This window comes from Camarhynchus parvulus, chromosome 3 (genome assembly GCF_901933205.1).
Source record: "Camarhynchus parvulus chromosome 3, STF_HiC, whole genome shotgun sequence".
Lineage (NCBI taxonomy): Eukaryota > Metazoa > Chordata > Aves > Passeriformes > Thraupidae > Camarhynchus > Camarhynchus parvulus.
The window spans coordinates 54,924,435-54,947,056 of record NC_044573.1 but is presented as its reverse complement, the minus strand read 5'-3'; the positions used below and the strand labels follow the sequence as shown (position 1 = coordinate 54,947,056).

At 38.6% G+C, this 22,622-nt stretch overlaps 1 protein-coding gene across 1 annotated transcript in view; it reads right to left on the bottom strand.

Annotated features, from left to right (window-relative positions):
- Positions 1-22,622, bottom strand: part of SYNE1 (spectrin repeat containing nuclear envelope protein 1) — a 288,727-nt gene that overhangs the window by 73,071 nt on the left and 193,034 nt on the right. The window contains exons 91-103 of the mRNA XM_030946688.1: positions 21,327-21,521; positions 20,162-20,302; positions 15,553-15,720; positions 14,658-14,819; positions 13,322-13,516; positions 9,710-9,883; positions 7,715-7,906; positions 4,542-4,676; positions 3,829-3,935; positions 2,651-2,801; positions 1,709-1,840; positions 1,394-1,549; positions 385-594 (exon numbers count right to left, since the gene is read on the bottom strand). Of these exons, the coding sequence (XP_030802548.1) occupies positions 385-594; positions 1,394-1,549; positions 1,709-1,840; positions 2,651-2,801; positions 3,829-3,935; positions 4,542-4,676; positions 7,715-7,906; positions 9,710-9,883; positions 13,322-13,516; positions 14,658-14,819; positions 15,553-15,720; positions 20,162-20,302; positions 21,327-21,521 (2,118 nt within the window). The remainder of the gene's footprint in view (positions 1-384; positions 595-1,393; positions 1,550-1,708; positions 1,841-2,650; positions 2,802-3,828; positions 3,936-4,541; positions 4,677-7,714; positions 7,907-9,709; positions 9,884-13,321; positions 13,517-14,657; positions 14,820-15,552; positions 15,721-20,161; positions 20,303-21,326; positions 21,522-22,622) is intronic.

The window sequence follows — 22,622 nt, the reverse complement described above, 5'->3', positions numbered from 1 at the left end:
AATAATAGCAGATAATGTAGAGGCCAAGTAAGATCTGAAAGCATTTCTCAACTCTGTTCAAAAATTTTCTGAGTGCACATTTGTCCATTTATCAGAACTTTTTTATACTTGCACAACACAGACTTCCTTTTATGTAATGCCAGCAGGGGGAGACAGCAAGGAAAGATTATCACTTTACAGTAATTGCATGAGTTGTAGAAGCCTTCTAGTAGAGAGTTTAAATTTTGAGTAATTATTAGGGTATCAAATTTTGCATAAGCTTGAAAAGTTTGATTTTTCAATAAAAAACCTGTGACAATCTTGTTCTTTTGATTTGGTACCAAAAATTCACAGCCTTCATATCTCCATTTGACACAGACCCCTGATAATTTCATCACCTCATACCTTGAATGTGATGATTTGCTGGAGCCGTCCTTTCATCTGTTGGCATCTCTGATTTACCATCGACTCCAGTAAGCTCAGTCTTCTCAAGAGACAATCCAAAGTGTCTTCTACAATAACCCTCTTATCACTACTGTCCGGAAATACCTGAGCAAACAAATTCTTGTTCTTATCCACTTCTTCTGTTATGTCTTTGATTTCTTTGGCAAGAGTCTAATTTTTTGGAAAAACAGAAGTGACAGTCAGACATTCTGGAAAGCAGGTAAACATTGTCATAACCATAGTCAATTTTGCAACGATGTAGTGAGTTTTTTACATTGCTGGTATAAACACACACTAGAAAAAGTTGGAAGCTACAAGATGGAATCTGTGATAGTAAAAATATTTCATACTCCAAGGAAAACAAGTGCTGGAACAAAATGATGTGCAGCTACAGAAACATCTGGGTTGGAATAAAAGTCATCTAGTCCAACCCTCCTGAAGTAAATATGGACATCTTAAACTAAATCAGGATGCTCAGAGCCATCTCAAGCCTGAATGTGAATGCTTCCAGGGACGGAATATCCACCACCTCTCTGGGCAACTTGCTCCAGCATTTCCACACTCTCATTTTGAAAGATTTCTTCCTTATATCTTGTCGGAATCTATCCTCTTCAGTTGAAAACTATTGTTCCTTTATCCTATTGCCTCTCTCTCCTCTCCACCACTCAATTCTTTCTACCTCCCTCACCCCTAATTAATGTTGATGAACCTCTGCTGTTTCCATATCCCAGAGTATCCCTCCCTCTTTTTCACTTAGTTTCAATTTCAATAACGCGGTATTTGCCAATACGATGGTAAATAGAAGAAAAAGTCCATGCTTTCTGCAACATTGTCTACATGGTCAACTGCAGAATGATGCAGTTACATAGAGATTATGTCAGCAACATGTCACTTTCCCAGGATTCAAACACTTTTGTTCTAAACACTACTATTGGCAATTAAAAGAAACTCCTACTCATGGATTCCTCACCTCTTGCTTGCAGAGGTAGGTTTCTGTTTCTTCTTCTGGCAACAGAGCTGTAGCAACAAAGACTTGCTCTTCCACCCCATCCAGCCACATGGACGTGGCAGTGACACCATCATACAACTTCTGCTCCAGATGCAGGGTCTCCTCCACCCGTCCAGCCTGGGCAAAAGGAACCACAGGAGTCAGCATAGAAGTACAAGACAGTCTTCCTAACTTCAATATTTGGGAAAGGCATGGATTTCCATGTCATAGCTGGAGGAGTTTTCACTGTTAATGTGGCTTTGGTGTAGGACAGGTGTAAAGACAACTGAAAATTACCTCAGATGAGACATCTTCAAAGGCCTGATTCAATTCAACCAGTACTGGTGACACTAAACATTTATCTTCATCCTGTGTCTCCTCCTTATACAAAGGCATTCCAGGTATTAGTCTGTTTGGTCTGCTATAAAGCTGTTGAGAGAAAAGCACTAATTAGGATGCATCTACCATATGTAGGGCACAAAATTCAGCTGTACAGACTCCCTACTGACTGAGGCTATCATCTGCTAACATTCATGGTCCTCCCACAAATGCTCCATGCCATGAATATTTTGCATAAATATTACTCAACAGGAGGTTTACTAGAAATGCAGGATAAATGCTTGTAGCCAGAATTAAAAATCACTAGTTTTTACCAAAAATATTTTCAATTACTCTTTAATTAATACAAGGTTTTTAGAACTTTGGAAGCTGATTAATGGAGTGTTATACAAAGAAGAGTGAATTTGGGACTATTAACAATAAAATGGAAGATGTATGTTAATACAGACTTTGGTTTGTCCCCAGTTTAATTGATTAATCCCCATTTCTTTCAGTAGAAATACTGTTTCTGAAATTCCTCACCCACTAAGATCAAGAATTGAATGTAACCAATAAATTCAAACTGAAAATAACAGTTTTCCTCTAAGCTGTTGCCAGAGTATTGATTAATTCCAGAGTGATGATTTGCTACAGAATTATCCTGAGTTAGATAAGTAGATAAACATTTTGTCTAAGCTCTTTCTTCCTTTCTAGTTCATTAACCTGATGGTAGTGCAATTCAAATCACTTTGAACAGGAGCTGTGCTGGTGCCAATATGTAACAGTTTTTAAAGGTGTCACAAAAATAAATTGCTCCATATCTCATGCCATAACTACAGCACCTTAATGGATCTACATATTGTACCTCTTGTAACAACTACTTTAAAAGAGAAAATGGAAAGAGAAATTTAAAAAAGCTACCAGCTGTTCTTTTTCCAAAGCTTTCTGGAGCAGTCTCTGCTTGGTACTGAATTCCTGGTTTAGGCTTTCCCATTTCCTCTTCATCTGCTCTTCAGATGATGGCTTCTCACCTTCTAAGACTAATTCCTCAGAGAGTACATCAGGCTTCTCACTGAATGCAAAGAAGCATAAAGGTTTAATAAATGCAAAAGTTATAACCATATAAGGTTATAATTTTCCATTAGGAAATTCTACATTTAAATTAAGTGCTAGTTTTTAAAGTTCTGACTTGTTAATTTTGCTTTTGTTTTTCTAAAAATAAGACAAAGGCTGGTTTGAACAGCAAGAAGTTCTTATCTGATGAAATAAAATGTACTTTCAAAAAGACTGAAGTTGCAAGTACCCAAAGTAAGTAAAAAAATCCCCAAACCAGACTGAATATATACTACATTGAAATGTAACCTATAAAGAGGTTTTAGTTCAAAGCATGAATTAAAGCAAATATTTTATCGGACTCCTTCCTCACCTCCTTTATCAAAATGGCAGACATAGTTTAATGGAGGACAAACACATGAGTTTAGCTTCGGAAAACAATTAATTACATTCAGAATTTTCTGTCTGGTGGTTTGTTTGTGGGGGATTTTTGTTTTTTCTTTCTTTTTTTTTTTTTTTTTTTTTGGTTTTTATAGTACACCATGACAGAAGTAAGCCTCAAACAGAAGGAGACTGGTTAAGTACTTTCTGGCATTAGAATTAAGGCCTCAAAAGGAAAAATACTTGCTAATTCCAGGAAAAATAAAATTAAGCAATGAGTATCTCATCTGGGAAGATCTGGTTACAACGGCAGATGCCAATTTTGAGACAATGTGATTCACACACCAGTGCTGGTCCATAAAGTTACAGTAACTGATCCACTGCTTGTCAAATGAGTCTCGCTAGTCTTTAATCATAGTGTGACTCCTGCTAATAAGAATAAAGGGCATTTCTAAATGCTGAAGGTGATCTATTATCACAAAACAGTTTGTGTAACTGTATTATCAGACCCCTGAATTATAAACCAGGAATCCAGTAGCCTCAGTGCTGTATAAAAATCATAAAACAAAAATTCGAGGACTATGAGCAGAAGAGGGATATAAGCATAGGGATGACAAAGTACAGCCATAGAAATTTACTTTTTGGAACAACACATGAAAGCACACCTTATGGACAGCCCTTCAGTAGAGCTTTGCTGTGTTAGGATCTCTCCTCCACGGCACGCTACTGACCGAAGCAGATTCTTCTGCTCTTCCAGCTCCTGTTCCAGCTCCTAGCACAGCAAGTAACACAAAACAGAACAAATCTCAAACACACTGGTTTTGCCTTGGAAGGACATGTCTACCTTGTTTAACTGCCATGCAAAGTTAGCTGAGCTACTTCTGAAATGGCTTGCTTGAACATCAAAAGTAGTCCAAAATCTCTAGCCAGGGACACAGAAAAATTGGGGTCATAAACTGGATTACTGAACTAATTAACTGATACAATGCAGTTTGTGGAACCTACCATAATGAAAGTATCTTCAAATCATTCAATACAATATATAATGTAATATGTGTATCTTTGCTTGTATGAAGACAAAGTTATTATTTTGAGTATTATCATCTCTCCTTAGAGTAACTTAAAGGGTTGATTCAATTTTATTCTGCTGATGGACAAATTTTATTCTACTGATTATGTGAAATGACCATGGTCATCCAGGAAGTCTAGCCTGCCTGTTGCAGATATAAGATAAGGAACTCAGATGCATCATTACCAAAGCAGTGAGTATGAAACAGTGTAAAAATTAATATTTCAGTGAAAATATTAACACGAGTGGCTCAGCTATAGTATTAAGTGCAATCTAAAGATGGGAGTAAAAGAAAGGCAGAACACCAACTTTCTGCTGCTGCAGGGTACTTTGCTGCTGCTGTGAGCGAGTAGTTCTTGCTTGTGCCAGCCATTCTTGAACACTGGGGCTTTGTGAGGAAACGAAGTCCAGATCACTCTCTTCCTTTTCTTGTAAAGATCCCTGCTTTGAGAAAGTGACATTAAGATTCAAAAAAAATCTTCTACTGTTAGAGAGCAGGCAGGTTCAGCTCATCTACACAAAACCTCTCAAGTTGCTGGCCCATGTAAAATCTGAAGTGAGCAATGACTTTAGATTTCGGACTTTTACTGGTTTTTGGTTACTAGCAAGAAAAGCATCCCTAAAAATGTAAAAATAAACATGCACTTAGCAGAATCAGAGACCACAGGTCAGAGATCTTGGACTGATGCATTTCTAAAGACTGTTCTGCTTCTAAAAACCAGTCTTCATCTGCAAAGGAGGGCGCAGCTTTATCTGGCAATGCAGGGATTTAGTGGTTTGTTTCTGCCAGGATTTTTATCTAATTAAAGAAATTCTTTAAATCTAATTGAAAATGAGAAAATTCTGGTTGTCATTCTGGTCAATATTTATTTATCAGTAAGTATATAACTCTATGTTCGGCAGAAACACACTGGGTAAACAGCAGATGACATAATACAGCAGAGAACAGCAGAGAAAGTAAGAGAGACCAAACCACAGAATGTTAGAACAGCACAGCAAAAGCAACAGTTCCTTCTATTCATATTTCTACCATGTTTTTCCAACATGAGTGACTAGACAGGCTTTCTGTGTAAGCAATGCAAAAAACAACAAATGCCTCCACAGCTCAAAAAAATGTTTTATCAACTTCTTGGCTTCCAAAGTCCATGTTGGCTGAAAGTTTAAGTAATTTTAGCAGCCAATATATTCAAATTTAGGTATTTTAACATGCTCGGCCTTATGTTAATGACAGATATGTAGGTATGGCTACTTTGATGAACACATCTCTCTGGACTTTATTAAATATTACTTGCAGTCATATGATGACTGTAGAGCTCGCACCTTTTTGGTTTTTTTGAAAGCTTCAAGATCTAAAGCTGGAGCTTAATACCTCTCCCATTTTGTCTATATATTTCATTTTTATAGGATTCCTATTATGCCCATGATCCAGCCTTTATTCTAAATAGATTAAGACTGCCAAATGGTTCAGCAACTCTCCAAACCACAGACACTCTGCCTTCCAGGTGACATTTCTCGAATCAGACAGGGACCAACATAGCAGAAGATGGGTGTGGAAATTGTACTTGTTTCACCTGGTGCTCCTTATGCTAACAACTGAGATGGACCTCTGCCACCAGTGACCCTGGTACCAGCCACTGAAACAGCAGTTTAGCTAAGTAGTAGCAGGTTAGGTGTAAGATTTTAATTTTGGGGGATGATGAGCATACCGAAGTTGAAAGGACCGACCAGTGTTAGAGGAACACTGTTAAGAGGTGCAAAATAAATAAGTGTGCTGGAGAGAACCGTAAGCTCTTGCTTTATGAAATAACTTTGTTTTACTAAGGTTCCAGTTTGCAGGTAAACTCTGATACCTTGTAGGAACAAGTTTCTAGACAAGCTGACATAGTTGGAGTGTGAACAGTGTTATTACAGAATGTCAGACTGGGCAGAGAAAATAGTATGTGAGAAGTAAAGAAGATCTGGAATTATAGCTTTTGTATTATTTGTATGACAAATTAGGAAACAGACAATCTTTCTGTAAATTGGGGGGGGGGTGGGGCAGAATCTGCTTACTTTTATATACTTTAGGGACCACAATGATTCAACTTGTACATTTCTTTAGAGAAAAGTATCTAGTTCGTTGCATTTGAGTGGGCTGGTTGATTTCAGTTACGTTTTGGGTCTCTTTTTCTCTGGGAAGAAGACTGAGAAGATACAGTTTTGGAATTATACTGAGAGTTAAATAGTCTCATGGTTCTTGCAATAGCAAGGAGTGTAAAAGGGATTGCGGTATTTGTTGATGCAATGAGGTTTTTCAAATATGCTACTGTACATACTTTTTAGATCAAAAGTATTTGTGAACCAGATTTTATCATTGTCAAATTACAGAATGTAAGCTTGGAAAAAACCTTACATTTGCATTTACAGTTGATGCCATTTCACTTCACAGGTAATATATGAGAACAAAGTATTATGTGCCCACATAGTGTTGATAACTTTTCATTTGCCTAGTCATGAGGTTTAATAAGCAAGAATAATATTAAAATTACTTCATCTTAGAGGCAATAGGAAGAAATACCTGTGGGGGGGTCTCCTTTCTTTTTTATTTCTCTGTTTTTCTGAAATTATGTGAAGTTTTAAAGCCATGCAGTTGCTTTGGACTAAAAATAGTTCTTAGAACATCAAGTGACTTTTCAAGCTAACATCTCAGTAGACTTTAATCTGCATTACAAGTCAGAAATCTTTGAAGCTTATCATGTTTAATTTGCACAGCAAAGCCAAGAAAAGAAGTAAAAGAAAAGGGGGGGAGGGAGTCACAGCAGGGCAAGCAAATTCAAAACCAGTCAGTCACATTACATGGTTGGGTTTCTTGTATGTATTCGGTTCTCCACATGCTAGTTTGACCTAAAGAATGACCAAAAGCAACTGTTAAATATAATGAATTAGTGGCAATGAGCAGACCAAGGTGCTAGGAATAGAAACCTAGGGCAAGACTGAGGTTAAATGAATTTTTGCTTATATAATGTTGTATTTGGTATAATGATGCCACCAAATATTAGCCATAATTAAAAATGTTCCCTCATGTTTTCTGTTCACTGTATTGTGCACACCATGAAAAAACAAATATTTAGGATCATTTTTTGGTTGGGGAGAGTAATCCTGCCCCAGACCATAAACAATCTACAGACTGGAACCAGGAATAGACTATATCCAGACCAAGCTAACCATCTATCTATTTTCTTCAGATTTTATTATTGTTCTTTCAGTGAAAATACTGAGGTTAGGATAGCTTTAACATAAAGCTATGTTAACTTGAAAATTATCAACTAAAGCTTTCTAGACAGTTATTTATTTTGGAGCTATAATTCCATTTACTAACTAAAGATGAGTAACTCAAACTGAATCAGTGCAACACTTTCACTCTTTTTCCCCAGTTGCATAAAGTTGCTAAGAAATCCCCAAACTCCTGCCCACCATGAGAACAGCTGGAAGGAGCCACTCACCCGAATGTTGATCTGTTTGTCATGGAGCACCCTCTGCAGCTCCAGAAGGCTGCCCTTCAGTGTCCTGAGCTTCACAGCCAGCTGCTCTGCCTCGTCCTTGGTGTGAGCCTTCCCTTCCATAAGCAAGTTCTCATTGTGCACAGACAGCTCTGACAAGGCTACCACCTTCTGTTCTATTTCAACCAGCATGTTCTGCAGCAGCAAAAACAAAGACCCGAATTCATACATTTTCCAGCACTTGTGATGTTTTCAGGCAAGACCACCTGTGGCCTACCTCACCCGTGTCCAAACTAAGAGAAAGTCAGATTAGCATTGCTTTGCCTTCCAGTCCCATTCAGAGTTCTTTAGAATATGCTTGCAAATGCTTGTATTTGCCATTTCAGTTTGCAACCCTTTTCAAAATAGGAAATTAAAAAGTTACTTGAAACAAATAGTCTGTTGTAGAGGAGATGCTCTTTATTTGCATATTAAAGGTAAAGGCTAAGAAGCCAGACTGACATCCATTGGTGACAAGAAATGAAGCACGCAGCCAGAGCTACTTCTTTCCTCTTTCATTTACACGTAGTCAAGTGCCTCCTACCTCCTCCTATGTGTTGCTCTGGCTGTGTTGATAAGCTTTTCTTGTCACTATTTGCCCTTTCTGATTGGTGCATGACGGACTTAAGGATTTCTGTATAATCCTCTTTAGTCTAAAGAGAGACTTAAAGTGACAAATCTCTGGCATGTTTATTCTGAAAAGCTACTTCCCTGACATTCCATTAACCATTCATGTATTAGAGACATTGTGCATATTTTGATCTCCCAGATTCAATGCTCAAACAAGTCTTGCTCAAAAACCTAGCCTGACATCAAATGCTTTTGTTTCCATAGCAACTGTCAAGTATGAATTTAGAAATATTTCTCCGGAAGGAATACGTGCAAAATAAGATCGCCAGAGTTTCTAAAAAGTGGAAAAAAATATATAAAACCTACTGCATTAAAGTTTTGAGAAGCAGCAAAAGAAAAGCAGTATTAACTCTGCCACAAATTTAACTTTTCTTTTTGAGTTTCTTACAGACTGTATTAAAAAAAAACCACTGCTTTGTTAAAGTTCATAGGATTTATCTACATACAACAAAGGGCTTTCAAGGACAGGTGATGAAAGGACTCTTGAGACTAAGCAGACTGAAAATTCTAATGATGAAGTATTGTCAGTGAAAATTCTTCAGACTTGCAAGAAACTTAACTCTCATTTAGCCTAAAATAATTAAGGTCATCATTCTTTAATAATAAAAGTGTTCTTTTGTCCATCTGTCTATTGTCTCTTTTGTAATTTTAATTATAATGATCATATAATTCTAAACTATCATTTAAAAATAGAAAACTCACAATAATTTGAGAACCTGGATGTTATCAATGATCTAAGTCTTGTTAATAAATGTATTTGCAAAAATTCTTACTGCAGCAACATATCATTCCTCAGTTGTTTTGGTACTCTGAGTACATTAATCTTCAAGCCATAAAACCATCAAATACTGATGATTATCCTTTATTTTTGCATGTATGTAAGGATTGTTCCTGAGGAAAACACAGCACTATTCCAATCATCACTGCTAGTGCCAGTATGTTCTTCAGCTGGAAAAGGACTTGTAGGAAAGTACACTGCAGGTGTTTTCATATCTGTCGGGTGAGCTGTTCAACAATATCAGGTTGAGGGGAGCAAAACCAGTAATTGAAGCAAACACAATGGCTTTAAAGCTGAACATAACTACATCTGAAAGATGTGGAACTTCAAATCTTTCTGCAGTCAGGACATTTTGTTTTCTTACTGCTATGTTCACATGGGCTCTCTAAAGTGCTGTTTGCAATCTCTAATGAGAAATTAGGAACAAGCTATATTTTGTTTCACAAACCTTTGAGGAAGCTTACTGAGCATACAGAAGACGCTAAAGAGCTCAGAAACTTCTCCACAAATATGCTGGCTCATTCAGCTTAATAATTGTCTTAATACTTTACCTGACAGTCTACCAGTTGTGCTTCCATGTCCATAGGTTCCTCTGCAGGAAGCAGAGTGGTGTCCAGCGTTGCTCGGGTACTGAGTAGCCAGTGGTCAAGCTCATCAGCTTCACAACGGTACCTCTGGAGAGCCTGCTCCTGTCGCTGTTCTTCGAGCTGCTCATTCAGTTTTTCCTAGAGGTACAAATCATATTTTACTTTTTAGGAGAAATAAACCGTAACAGTCACTTCTAGAAAGTTGTTCTTCTCTATTTTGCACAAATCCTATGCAGGATTTCTAAGATATATTAAGACCTATCTTTTACAAAGTATAATTTCTTTCAATTGATGAGTGTGTTTTTCTGATGACTGAAATTCTGTTCCAGTTCAGCCACTTCATTTCTACTTTCTCCAGTAGAACTCTGTTGTTACAGCTTTTTAAAGGTGAGGTCTTTTCTGCCTCCTTTCCCTGCTCTCCTGTGGGTTTCCCCACACATTGATTCAGTTTGCTCAATTAGTATAGCACTGTTTGCTTAGGGAGAAAGATGCACATGAAGAAAAGGGATACACAGAGCTCGGAATGCATTGCAGGGAAAGTAAAGCAACTTTGCCTTTTTTGGCAGCAGGCTGTTAGCTTTACTGTCTCTCAAAGGAGGCACAAGAGGGGTACTTCAAGGGCCAAACAAGTATGGGTGGGGCCTTGGTACAGTCACATGGGTAAAGAGAAGCCTGAAGAGCTGTCTACCTTCTCTGGCCCCTCAGAGGATCCCTGAGCCATGGGGAGTGGAAGGACACTAAGCTTCAATGGCTGCTGATACCACAGCAACACAGATGCCCCAGGTCCATCCATCAGCTCATCCATCCATTGGAAAGACTGGGAGTGATCACCAAGTCTTGCTCACTCTTTAACTGTTCCATATGAATCTGAAAACTGGCTGAACAGCTGTGGCCAGGGCACAGTGATCAGTGGCACAAAGTCTAGTGAGTGGATAGTAATGAGCCTCAACAAATTTGCTAATGACACAAAATGGAAGGAGTGGCTGATAGGCAGAGGGCTATTCTGCAATCTAGATGGACCCTGAAAGGGTATAAAAATAAGCTGACAGGAAGAAAGGAAAGTGTGATGCCCTGTACCTGCAGGCGAGCAACCCCATGCACCAAGTATAGGCTGGAGGCTAAGCAGATGGGAAGCAGCTTGGCAGAAGAGAAGAAGGGGCGTCCTGATAGACTCCAGACTGAACATGACCCAACAATGTGCAAAAGAAAGCCAGTGGGGTCTGGAGCTGCTTTAGGAGTGTTCTCACCAGGATGAAGGAGATGATCCTGCCCCTCTACTTAACACTGGTGAGTCTACATCTGGAGTACTGTGTCTAGCTTTGTACTCCCCAATACAAGAAAGGCACTGAGTTCTGGAGAGAATAGAGGGGATTTTGTGGATAAGAAAACAAATAGGATGGTCAGAGGATACTTAGTTGTATCAGATAATGTGAAACCTAAGCATGGTGCAAATATTATGGAACAAGGGGAAAAGATTGTATTCGATCTGGCTGGGATGGAGTTAACTTCACTGCAGCCTGTACAGTGCTTTGCAGCTGTGGTTAAATCTGTGCTGATAACACAGCAATGTTATGGCTACTGCTGAGCACAGCATAAAGGCTTTCTATCTGCCCCTCACAAAGGCCAATAGGCTGGGGGTGAGCAAAAGGCTGGAGAGGAGATAGCCAGGACAGCGACCCTGAACTGACCAAAGGGACACTCCACACCAGATGAGATCATGCTCATCAATAAAAGCCCAGGGAAAGAGAGGGAGAGGCACTGCAGTTATGGTGCTCATCTTCCCAAGAAACACGTGCTGAACTTTCCAGGAAAGTAGCTAAACATCTGCCTGCTGACTGGGTAGTAGTGAATAAGTTCCTCATTCCCTGCCGGCATGCACAGCTTTTCCTTACCCTGTATAAGCTGTCATTATCTTGATCCATGAGTCTTTTTGTCTGCCTTCTATTTTTAACCCATCTCAGGAGAGGGGAAGTGAGGGTGGATATTTGGCTGCTGGCAGGGTCAACCTACAACACTTTGTAAGGGAATTCAGACTCAAATGTTCAGGGCAACTTCATCACACGGAGAAGTGTTTGCACAGCTTTTCTGCATGCTCAATTTCAATTTTAAAATTGCTTTTAGAACAATTTAAAGAATAATGATAGTTTTTAGATGTCTTAAATAATCCAGACCTGAACAGTTCTCAAATGCTAGTTACTTGAATTAGGTCCATAGAAAGAACAATATTACCAGTCCACACCCTCACCAGCAAAATACTTTCATCACCTCTTTTATCTTAATTTGTACATTTACTTCCCTGAAGTGTTCTGGAAGATTTTATCTGTGAAATCAGAGCTATGAAGTAGACAGGTTAAATTACTGAATGTTGTCCACATATAATATGTATTTCCTAGCCAGGATTACTAGGGAATACTTGTGGTATAGTGTCAAAGTATCCTAACCACAGTTAAAAGTAATGTATGACCCATGATTTATCTTGAAATTATTAGTTATTGTTTCCTAAGTGCTACCAAGATGTTTGTTAGATCCTATATGGGGGGCAAGCTATAAACAACTACATCTGCTTTTCTACTTTCAACCTTTCATTTTTTAATTAAAAGCTATTTTTCCTCTGGGAATGAAAAGTTTAGCACAACTTTGTTATTTTAAAACTAAAAAAGATATTTTCTAATGACCTGTTCACTGTCCTAGGTGACTGGACTGAACTAAAGCAGCTGAAATACCCTGGGACTCTCCTGTAATCCAGTGTCTTGGTTTAAACTCAGCTGGTCATTAAGCACCACACCTTAGATCCACACAGCCAATTCTCACTCTGCTTCTCTAAATCAATTGACGATGGAAAATATGAAGGCAGTGGTTGCTGTGTTTGTGAATTCACTGCTGCAGTTCTTAACAGTACAGAAATAAAGCTCCCCTGCAGTGTTCAAAGTAGCCAAACTGTAACCAGCTTTAGCATGATTGCATGTTCTCACCTGTATAACATATTCAGCAACACTCCTATTTGTAAAGGGCTTGTAAAAATCCCCTTAGTATTAAAGAATTTTTAGTAAAGTTGGTAGGCAAAGAAATAAAAGGGTGCATGTTCCATGAAAAAAAGTTTGCATGTAAATCACTGGGAAGATGAGTGTAGACAACAATGCAAAGATTTGGAAGAGGAGCTGTTTCTTGTTTTAAGCTTTCCTCTTCTCTTGTCTAGCAGCTTGGAGAGATGATTCCTCAAAAGTATATTTATTGTAGACAATGTGACTTTTAATATCTGTGCTTCATTTATACATACACACACAAATATGTATATATATGTATATATATATACACATATATATATGTCTGTGCGTGTGTGAATGTGAGTATATATATCTCCATATGGCTATATCAAGCCAGAAGAAACTTAGAACATATATAATATTTGTGTGTTCCAAGTTCCTTCTGGCTGCTTATCACTTAGCAATAAGATGAGGGGCTCACTAAAAAAAGAATGGTTATTTATTACTGAAAGAAACTGTGAGAAATAAGCAGAACTGAAAATTACTTTTTTTTTATGGTGACTAAAAATATTGATGATATTTTTTCTTGTACCTCTAATAGCTGTCGTTTTCCTGATGCCTTCATTCGAATCGTGGCCATTCGCTCTGCCAAGACCGTGAGGGTGGACTGCAATGCCATTTGATCAGCACCTTCCACATCCAGTGGTTCTGAAACAAGCTCCTGGGCCAAAGATGTCTGAAGCTCACTGATTTCTTCTTGCAACATTAAAATCTCATCCATCAAAGCCTATTAAGAAATGAGAGCAGAGACTGCATTTGTTTCACTTACCAGCAAGAAGGAAGTATTTCAGGAGACACAGACTAAATATAAAATTCAAGGCAACTATCTTGAGGAGCACCAGGAACACAGAGTAGAGCAGACCATCACTACCAGCATGGCAGAGACAGTATTCTATAAGGACTGAGTCCTGCTTTCAGAGGCTTGAGTTAGGATCATGTATCTGGTTACTTAAATATGGATTTAATTACATATCTTGAATTTCAAGCATATCACACAGAATTATTTTGGAAATTGGTAATCCATTCTTCCAATAAATTATCTGTAGGGCATTCTAGTATTCACAGTGAAGATAATGAACAAGTAAGTGAGTGTGTGTTTGTGAGAGAAAAATAAGGGCATGTTTCAGCCTCCAGCCCAAAACTTTCTAACTGGATAAAGAACATCCAGAAATAGATGTAAATATTCAGAGATTTATTCCATGGTACCATCCTTTTATAGGTATCTTGAAACCTGGTTCATAGGATAAGAATAAGTAGGAACTTATTTTGCACCACAGAATAAATCTCTGAATCCAGACAGATCAGATAGATTCAAGCTATCAGACAGAAGGCTTAGGTGATTACAACTCAGACCTATGTCAGATGCCTTACTTAATAAAGTATTCTCTTATTATTCAGATCATTATTTCTTGAGACTCCCCTTGTGAGGGGGTTTTTGATATGTTTTGTTTAACAAGGTGAAAAATGTATTTTGATCAATATAGAATGCATCAGTATTGATTATGATTTTAGTAAATTTGCAACATTATAAATATTCTTCAGCAATGATGCTAAAGAACAGTATGTGTAGCTGTCATTGGACACAGTCTTGGACAAAAGCTTTTGCTGAAAATTTCAACTGGATAAATTCTTATGATCTATTCCATTTCTTTCAAAAAGGCTCCTTATTAAAAGAATCCCCAGCATACCACCATTAGAACAGCAGGAAGCTCAGAAAGGCAAGACATACAGTTAACAGAGAAGGTTCAAGCAACAAATGCATATGTTTGAGATATCCAGCCACGAAGAAGGTTACTGTCTGAAAAACAGAACAAAAGATATGCAGGCAATGTGCACTCTCCCTCTCTTCCTCACATGTAAGATTTTACCTGATGTTCAGCCATCTGGCTCTCTGGGCTTTTGGCTGGTTCCAGACTCTCATTTAGTTTCATTTCAGTGGTTTCCATTTTTGTGGATATAGACTGGAGTGTGTCCTGATACTTCTGTTGACGCTCAAGAGCTTCATAGAGTGTGCGCTGCTTTTCACTGATCTGAAGAAGAGCAGGAGGTATAAATTCTGCTACTTAGTCTGCTTCATATGTCCCTAGGCTTAAGACACTAAAGCAAAAAGTTTTCAAGAGTATAAATTACAAAGCAAAACATCCATATTAAAAATATTTATTTACTTAAAATTTCATCAGTAAAATTCTAGGTTTTGCTGCTTAAAAGAAATAGACATTAATAAAACAGGGAAAACCTATGCACATTCTCATGCATTATTTTAGATTTCATGCACTCAAACATGGATGCGCACTATTTGCTAGACACATAGTTACTAATACCTCGTAACAGCTACTGTGCTGAAAGGAATTAAAATTTTTAGCATATGATCAAGACTCTGACCATTTTCATACATCACTGAACGATTATGCTGCAAAACTATACAAAAATATGTTGGTTCAGCATTTGGAAAAACTGGATTCTGGGCCTTCTTTAGCTACTCATCCAAAATGACTGGATATCCCTACTAGATTATGGAATACAGTCTGTCAACAGTCAGTATTTCTGAAGCCAATGAGCAGCTTTAATGACTCTTATTTTTATTAATGGAGGTCCATCTTGCACAGGCTTTCAAACAAAGAACAAAAATAATATATCCCAACTAACAATTAAAATTACCATTTGAAAACCAAAAACTGCAGGGAAGAATATATGGGCCAGCTATTTGAATTCTATTCCTTACAAGCTAGCCAACTATTCTGACGTCTCCAAATGCAAACTTACCACATTTTTCAGTGTTTCCCAAGAACGCTGCAAATCATCCAATTTGGCACTAGCAGCTGATTCTAAGCCTGGTTCATAAAACTCCTGGGTGGCTGAGGTGCTGGGATGAATTTTAGCAGCTTCTGTCTGCAACTGTTCAGCAGATAAGGCTTGGTAATAAGCAATGTCCTACAAGCACGAAGTACATTATTGCACTTTCAAAAAGAAAGATACTGCATGCTATCCCCCCAATACTGCCCCACTGCATATGTCCATCAAAATAAAGCCCACAAAGCCAAAACCACCAGGAAACCTCTTTAATAACAACGTAAATCAATATTTATAGTAGCAGACTGAGCATGTTTTGGACCTTCACTATGGTGAGGATTTTGGATGCATGTTTTTCATGTTCATATTAGCTAGGAGGTGCAGAAGGCAACTGTGGACAACCACAGAAAGGCTTGGAAATGCTATAAATGTGAGTGTTGTTCCAGCACCTTTACAACTACACATGGGGGAAAACCCATCACAAAAGACAGCGGGTTATGGTACTGTAGGTGGCAAATGCCAACCTAATGAACACTATCACAGAGAGAGCAGCAAAAGAACCTAAAAGGAATATACTGAAGGACTGGTAAATGAGGCAAGAAAGAGTATGAAGCATCAGCTTATTGTAAGCTTTCAAACAAACAGGGAGCCTCAACTAACTTATAAAAGATATTCAGAAAAGGGACCAAAATTGCTAAGGAAATGGGAAAATGTCAAAGCACCAATGAAAATTCAGAGCGGAATTATTTCTCACCAGAAATTCTATACTTAGTGTATGGAGATTTCTTCAACTGTTGCAGATGACAACTGAAAGCATCTACAGAAAATGTAGAATTAAGGAAACAAGTACAGTACCTATACTTAGGTCAGGAAAGCAGACTTGATGACAAGGATTATTTAAAACTGAAATCATGTATGACAGTTAGCACTATATTATTTGGGAGGTGAAAAAGGCTGCCTCAAGGGAGGGTGCAAAGCAGACTCAGTGGTGCTTACTGACAGGAACAGAAGCAATGGGCACAAACTGAAGCACAGGAGATTCTCTCTGAATACCAGGAAATGCTTTTTTACTGTTAGGGTGACTAAGCACTGGGACAGGCTGCCCAGGGAAGTTCTAGGGTCTCCATCCTTAGACACTCAAAATCAACCTGAATATAGTCCTGGACAACCTGCTGTACATGGTCCAGTTTGACAAAGGGTGTTGGGCCAGATGATCTCTGGAGGTCCATTCAACCCCAACCATTCTATGATTCTACATAGATGTATAAAAGTTAGGTACTAAACAAGACTAATTCTGGGGTACTGGAGCTCAAAGTGTAAGAAGGATCCTAATTTGGAACAGAATGCAAATGCGTTATCTAATACCATATGTGAACAAGATCACGCCCATAAAACTGACCAAAAGTTCATGATTAGGTACTTCTTCAAAGACAATAAATGTGAAACTTAAAAAATTAAATGATGAAATTGTTATAATGTCCAGGAGCCAGCATGGAATAGGTAACAGCTTAGCACAGCACTCAGGACTGCAATTTCAGAATTTTTCACTCTGACCATAAGTGATCTTTCCAAGAAATGGTGAAAAATTGTACCAGTGGAGGCAACTTCTTATTTTGCCTTGCCGGCAGCTACTCTCCAGCCCTTTGCCAGTCCCCTCTCAAGACCAATGCTTCTGTGACCTCTTAATATGGTCTTCAGAATAAAGGGCTTGCTTACACAGAGAGGGAAAGCAATCCTTTTCCCCATCTTTCCAACTGCTTTCTGGAGTATACAATATAGCAGCTTCTCTTTGGCAGAGATTTCACATCAGGATAGCAGGAATCCAGATGTTCATGCAAGTAGAAGATTCTGTTGCCCCTATAAAGGCCCTAATATCCCATGGCTGTTTTTATGAAAAGTAGCCAATGAAGGGTAGTCAGGTTTTCTTGTTAGATGCAGTGGCAAAAGGGTGTGTTTAGATTTCGTAAGATATGTAACAAGGGCTGGCGCAACCTAGATGAGTACTCATAAGGGAGAGAGAAAGAATCCTTAAGTAGGCTGTGTACAAGGAGATAGAAAAGCATTTAACAGTGACCCAGTGGATAAGACTAAAATCACAGGATCAGCTGTTGCCTACAGGGCATCGTGCCAACACTTCAGCTTTTCCAATTCAACTGTTCTGCACTGTGTATCAGGAAACCAAGTTTTAAGAGTATGTCAAATTTTAATCAATTACATCTTTGGGTAAGTGCAAGGAGATTTAGCCTCAAATGATTCTCATTCAGTACTGCAGCACAGACGAAGTGTCTGATTTTGCAAAACATCAAAATTATCTGTATTTCAGGACTGTTAACATAATATTTTATATATTATGAAATTCCTCAGTGTTTCCAACATTAACACCTTTATAGTTCCCCCCACCCTGCTGTTTTTGGAGGAGTTTCAGAAAAAAACCCCATTTTTTAACTTATGGTAGTGCTAGAATTGCCACTTTCTTGTATTTCTGGTCTTGTTTTGATCTATTTCAATACCCTCATTATTTTCACTAATAAGCAGTTGGCACTTGTTTTATATTTTCATTACTTGTTAGAAATGTAAATAAAGTGTGTAGATGTCTGAATTCAGACTAGCTATGTTTCACCATTAAGAGATGCTAGGAAACTGATGAAACACTATAGAGAGTTATTCATTATGAATTAAAAAGCAGTCTTAAAACATAACCTTTCCTTCCCCAATTGCCTCTTCAGAAGAGTTTTACATTTTTTTCTGAAGACTAATCTCATGTTATTCTTCACTTTATAGAGTTCATGCTCACATTTTTTTCTGGTAGTTTGCACGTGATTTTCCTGTGAGAAATTAGTTCTTAACTCTGGCTACTTTTTAAAACAAAATATTTCTAAATTTATCTTGCTGATTTTCTGTAAAAATACAAAATGTTTATAACTTACATTTCAGCTCCTAGTTCACTAATGTCTAGGATATTGTTTTTTAACCAACCTTCTCTCCTGAAGTCTCCCTGGGCATTCATCATGACCAGCACCGGCAGTTTCATACCTTCTTTAGTCTTAATCTCATGTGAGTGTGAACCTAAGAATTTTGTAAGTAAACCACTGCATTTTGGAACATTCTTCCGCTGGTTGTTTAATACATGCAGTTCATTTCAACATTAACCACACTGAAGAAAACTTCAGCTCTAAGTTTTCAAGATTGTTATAACAGCATCAACTGTACCTTTTTCAAAAATCTTCTGCTAAATGAAAGACATAGTATTTTTCAATTTTGCCCTAGCAAATCACTTATTCTAAAACTTGTATTTTGGTGTCAGCTCATGGTGAAACAGCATGTTCACTGTGTTGTCCTTATTGTCTGAGTGACTGGAGCTGTTTGATTGTTTTACATTTTCAGAGAAAAGTAAACTGACATTAGCTTTGTTGATTAGGAAGCAAGCTGCTTTTGGTCCTTTAACTCCTTCATTAATTAATGGGGTCATAAGACTTCTATGTTGAAATATATAGATGCCTTTCTATTGTAATTCAACTTCAGAGGGAACTTTCTGATTATCTAAAATTATAGAAAACTAGGAAAAATCCTTCTTACGCATTATACAACATTTTTTTAGTATGCCATTGATGATTTTGTCACTCTTACTATCTTATATTAATATTTTTTCTTATGTATTGTATTTAGTAACTTCTATAACACCATATGCATTTCTGAAACTACCAGAAGGAATCAATAAGCATCTTGATCAAACTCGTCTAATTCTACTCAGCAGTGCAACACAACACATTCTAACCTTCAAATCTGCAGTGGTCGATTTTGGAAGCAGTTACAAATGCAAAACCAACCAATCAGCCACAAAATCCAGAACATGATGAATTCAGTGAGGTGGTGATGGCTTCTAAGGCTCGCTAAACTTCTAAACTTCTAAAGCATAACATTTTATGTGTGACTTTATGTGCGTGATGCTCAATGTGCTGGCTTAATGTTTACCTTTTAATCAATACTGTTGTACACTTACTCCTATGAGAAGTGCAAGAGTTTTGACTTGAAATCTAATATCTGTTATTTCACTGATCTGCCTCACTGATGCTTAAAATAGGCTGCCATGGAAATGAAAAATACATGAAAAAAACCCACATGAAAGTTAATAACTGGAATGATACTAAGTAGAAGATGTGATTTCAGGCTGTGATTTCAGTGCCACAGTGGCAACGGTACAGTGAGATAGATGGATATGGACATAATGCAATATTTCATTATGGGGAGTACAAAAAGGCTTTTTTTCTCAGGATGCAAGATTCCATTGAGTACTACTGAGAAAATAAAAATTATGTTGTAAGTAGAAAACACTGGTGACATTGCAATTGTCACTTAAAATTTATTTTTAAAAATAATGAATACCTGTAACATTGGATTCATACAATTTCAACACCTGTGTCCATTTTGAACCAGAACCTGAAGGTTCAGTTTGATAAGAGGTTAAGCCTCAGTTCCTTAGAGCAATAGCTAAACATTATTTCAGAGGATTAAACAAACCACCTGTGGAATGGAACCATGTATGTCTGAGATAAAAGCTGAATGAATGCCAAGAGAGAGGTACCTGGTTAACAGAAGCATCTGTATTAGCCACAGGTGAGGGAGAGCGACAGGCAGGTGGAGAAGAAATCTCACTGTTGGTTCCCTCCTCCCCAGACTCCTCAGTGACAGGGGAGAGCAGCGTGTGACAGCGACCAGCAGTCATCTGCCACAGGAAAAGCAACCCCAGAGCACAGGAAGAAAATCAGTTACCTCAGCTGAGGCTTGACTTAGACTGAGATCAAAACAACACATGGCCAGAATTACAACATTAATTAGTCATGCTTCATGCTCCTACATTTACCAGTTTAGAAATCTGTTGAATAAATAGTCTCATTTACTTGTCATACTTCAGTATGAAAATGCTCTCCTGTACCCTAATGGATTTTAAAAGACAACGTAGAGCAAGCAACTCAATAATAACAAATTCAGGTTGGCCTAAACATCTTCTAATACAATCTCAGCTGCATACAGAAATACTATGGAGAGCTACAGAATATTGGACTTTTTGTCTCAGTATCCAGGTCCAGTTGGAACAACAAGGAACAGACTTGAAATATAAAATAGACACAACCCAGTATTCAAATGTAACCCCCTTCCTTCCCCAGTGGTGCTATAGAGGGATAAATCCTGAAGTCTGACACTCAGACGAAAATCCCAGTAGCATCAGCAGAATGTTTGTAATGAGATCCAGTTAGAAACAAACAAAAGCAAAGTCAAACATTGAGCCTATGGCAGTACTTAGCTTTCATTTCCAGTACACTCATCTGAGAATACAGCAGCATACTGTCAATTATGACATCAACATTTTAATGTGTGAAAAGCCTATACACTGCAACATCTAATGGAATCATATTTATTCTGCTTTATTTTATTCCTGCAACTCATCAATTTCTTGGCATTTGTTCTTGCATGCTGACAGCTACAAAATTAAAAGCACAGTATTTGCATATTATTGCTCACAAATTTTCGTATTTGTCTGTTAAATAACTTCAGCCTTTATCAACAAGTCTTGAGAACCTACATAAAGTAATATACAGAAAAGGGAAGCTGCAACTTGTTTGGTTTGCCTCACTACAGCCATTTCAAAAGGTAGATGTGAGCTGTGGCAATTTGCCGCACAGGGGTGTTGTAATGATGCAAGAGGAAGCAGCTCAGATAATAAGTACAGTGACCAAGGCATTGCTTACCATAACCACCGAGGGATGAGTGGGGTGTGCTGGCAGCAGGTCTGAATCCAGCTCCTCCATTCCCTCGGACAGCCCCTCCACTTCTGTCACTGTCAGCAGCATGGTGGCATGTTTTGCTTTCATTGTCAGCATCTTGCACTTGGAATTCAAAGAAGCAATTTGCTCCTGGTATCCTTTGATCTTCTGAGCCAGCTCCTGAGAAAACATTTTTTCCCCCTAGTGCTGATGCAGCCGGGAAGGGCCACAGGACCGGCAGCATTTCAGCTTCCGCGGCGGAGCGAAGCTGTCTCCTCCCAGCGCAGCCAATACCATGGCAGCGCTGCCGCCCTGCTGACGAGCAGGATGTCGCCGGCCAAGGGCCCCGGCCGGGCACGTCCGGCCGCGCTGCGACACCGCCGAGCGGAGCGACACCGCCGAGCGGAGCGGCCGCCGCCCGGGGCTCCGTGCGCGCCGCGCCGCAGAGCGCAGGGAGGGACGGACGGACCGACGGACGGCTCATGTTCGCATCCTGCCTGAAACCGAGCCCACCTCTGTGAGCTGCACGCTGCTGCAAAGGAGAGCGTCTCTCCCTGTTCCTGCCCTATTTCCCCCCGCCCCCCATCTACTTCCATTTATCTGAGGAAGATGAAGCTCCCCCGCACAGTGCATGCCAGGGAAATGAGGTCGTGTAGTGGCCGCAACTGCAAAAAATGCCCCATTCAGCTCTCACCAGAAAGAATGAATTGTCCAAACAATAACTCACAGGGTCTAACAGGCTCAAAAGTGATAGCAACAATCAGTCACACAATAAGATTAAATGCAGACTGTATCGTTTTTTGTCACTGTTTGGATAAGCTGTCTTTTAATCTCGTTTTGGTTTTGTCTAAGTCTACTGAGTTAGAAGTTGAGCTGCACAGGACTAACCTTTCTTTAAAAAGAGACAGGGAAACTAGCATAAAGCAGACTATATTTTAAACTATTGGGGGGTTTATGCTTAGGAAATGGTCTATTTATGCGGCCAAACACCATCATAAGCTTAAGATTTTTAGACAAGAAAGATGAAAATGAATAGCCTTATGACTATTCATAAGTGTCTTGTCTTTTCTCCTACCATATACCGTTGCTCCATTCAGTATCCAGTTTCAAAGCTTTCAATTAATATACTTCAAATAAAAAATGGTGGAAGTGTTTCATATTTCTGCTGAAGCTATTGTTCCTATCTCCCTAGATGCTCAGTAAAAAGTTAGAGTTTTGATCTAAGAAGTGAAAACATTTGTATAAGCTTGCCTGCTAAATGGATGATTATTTTTTCAAGTA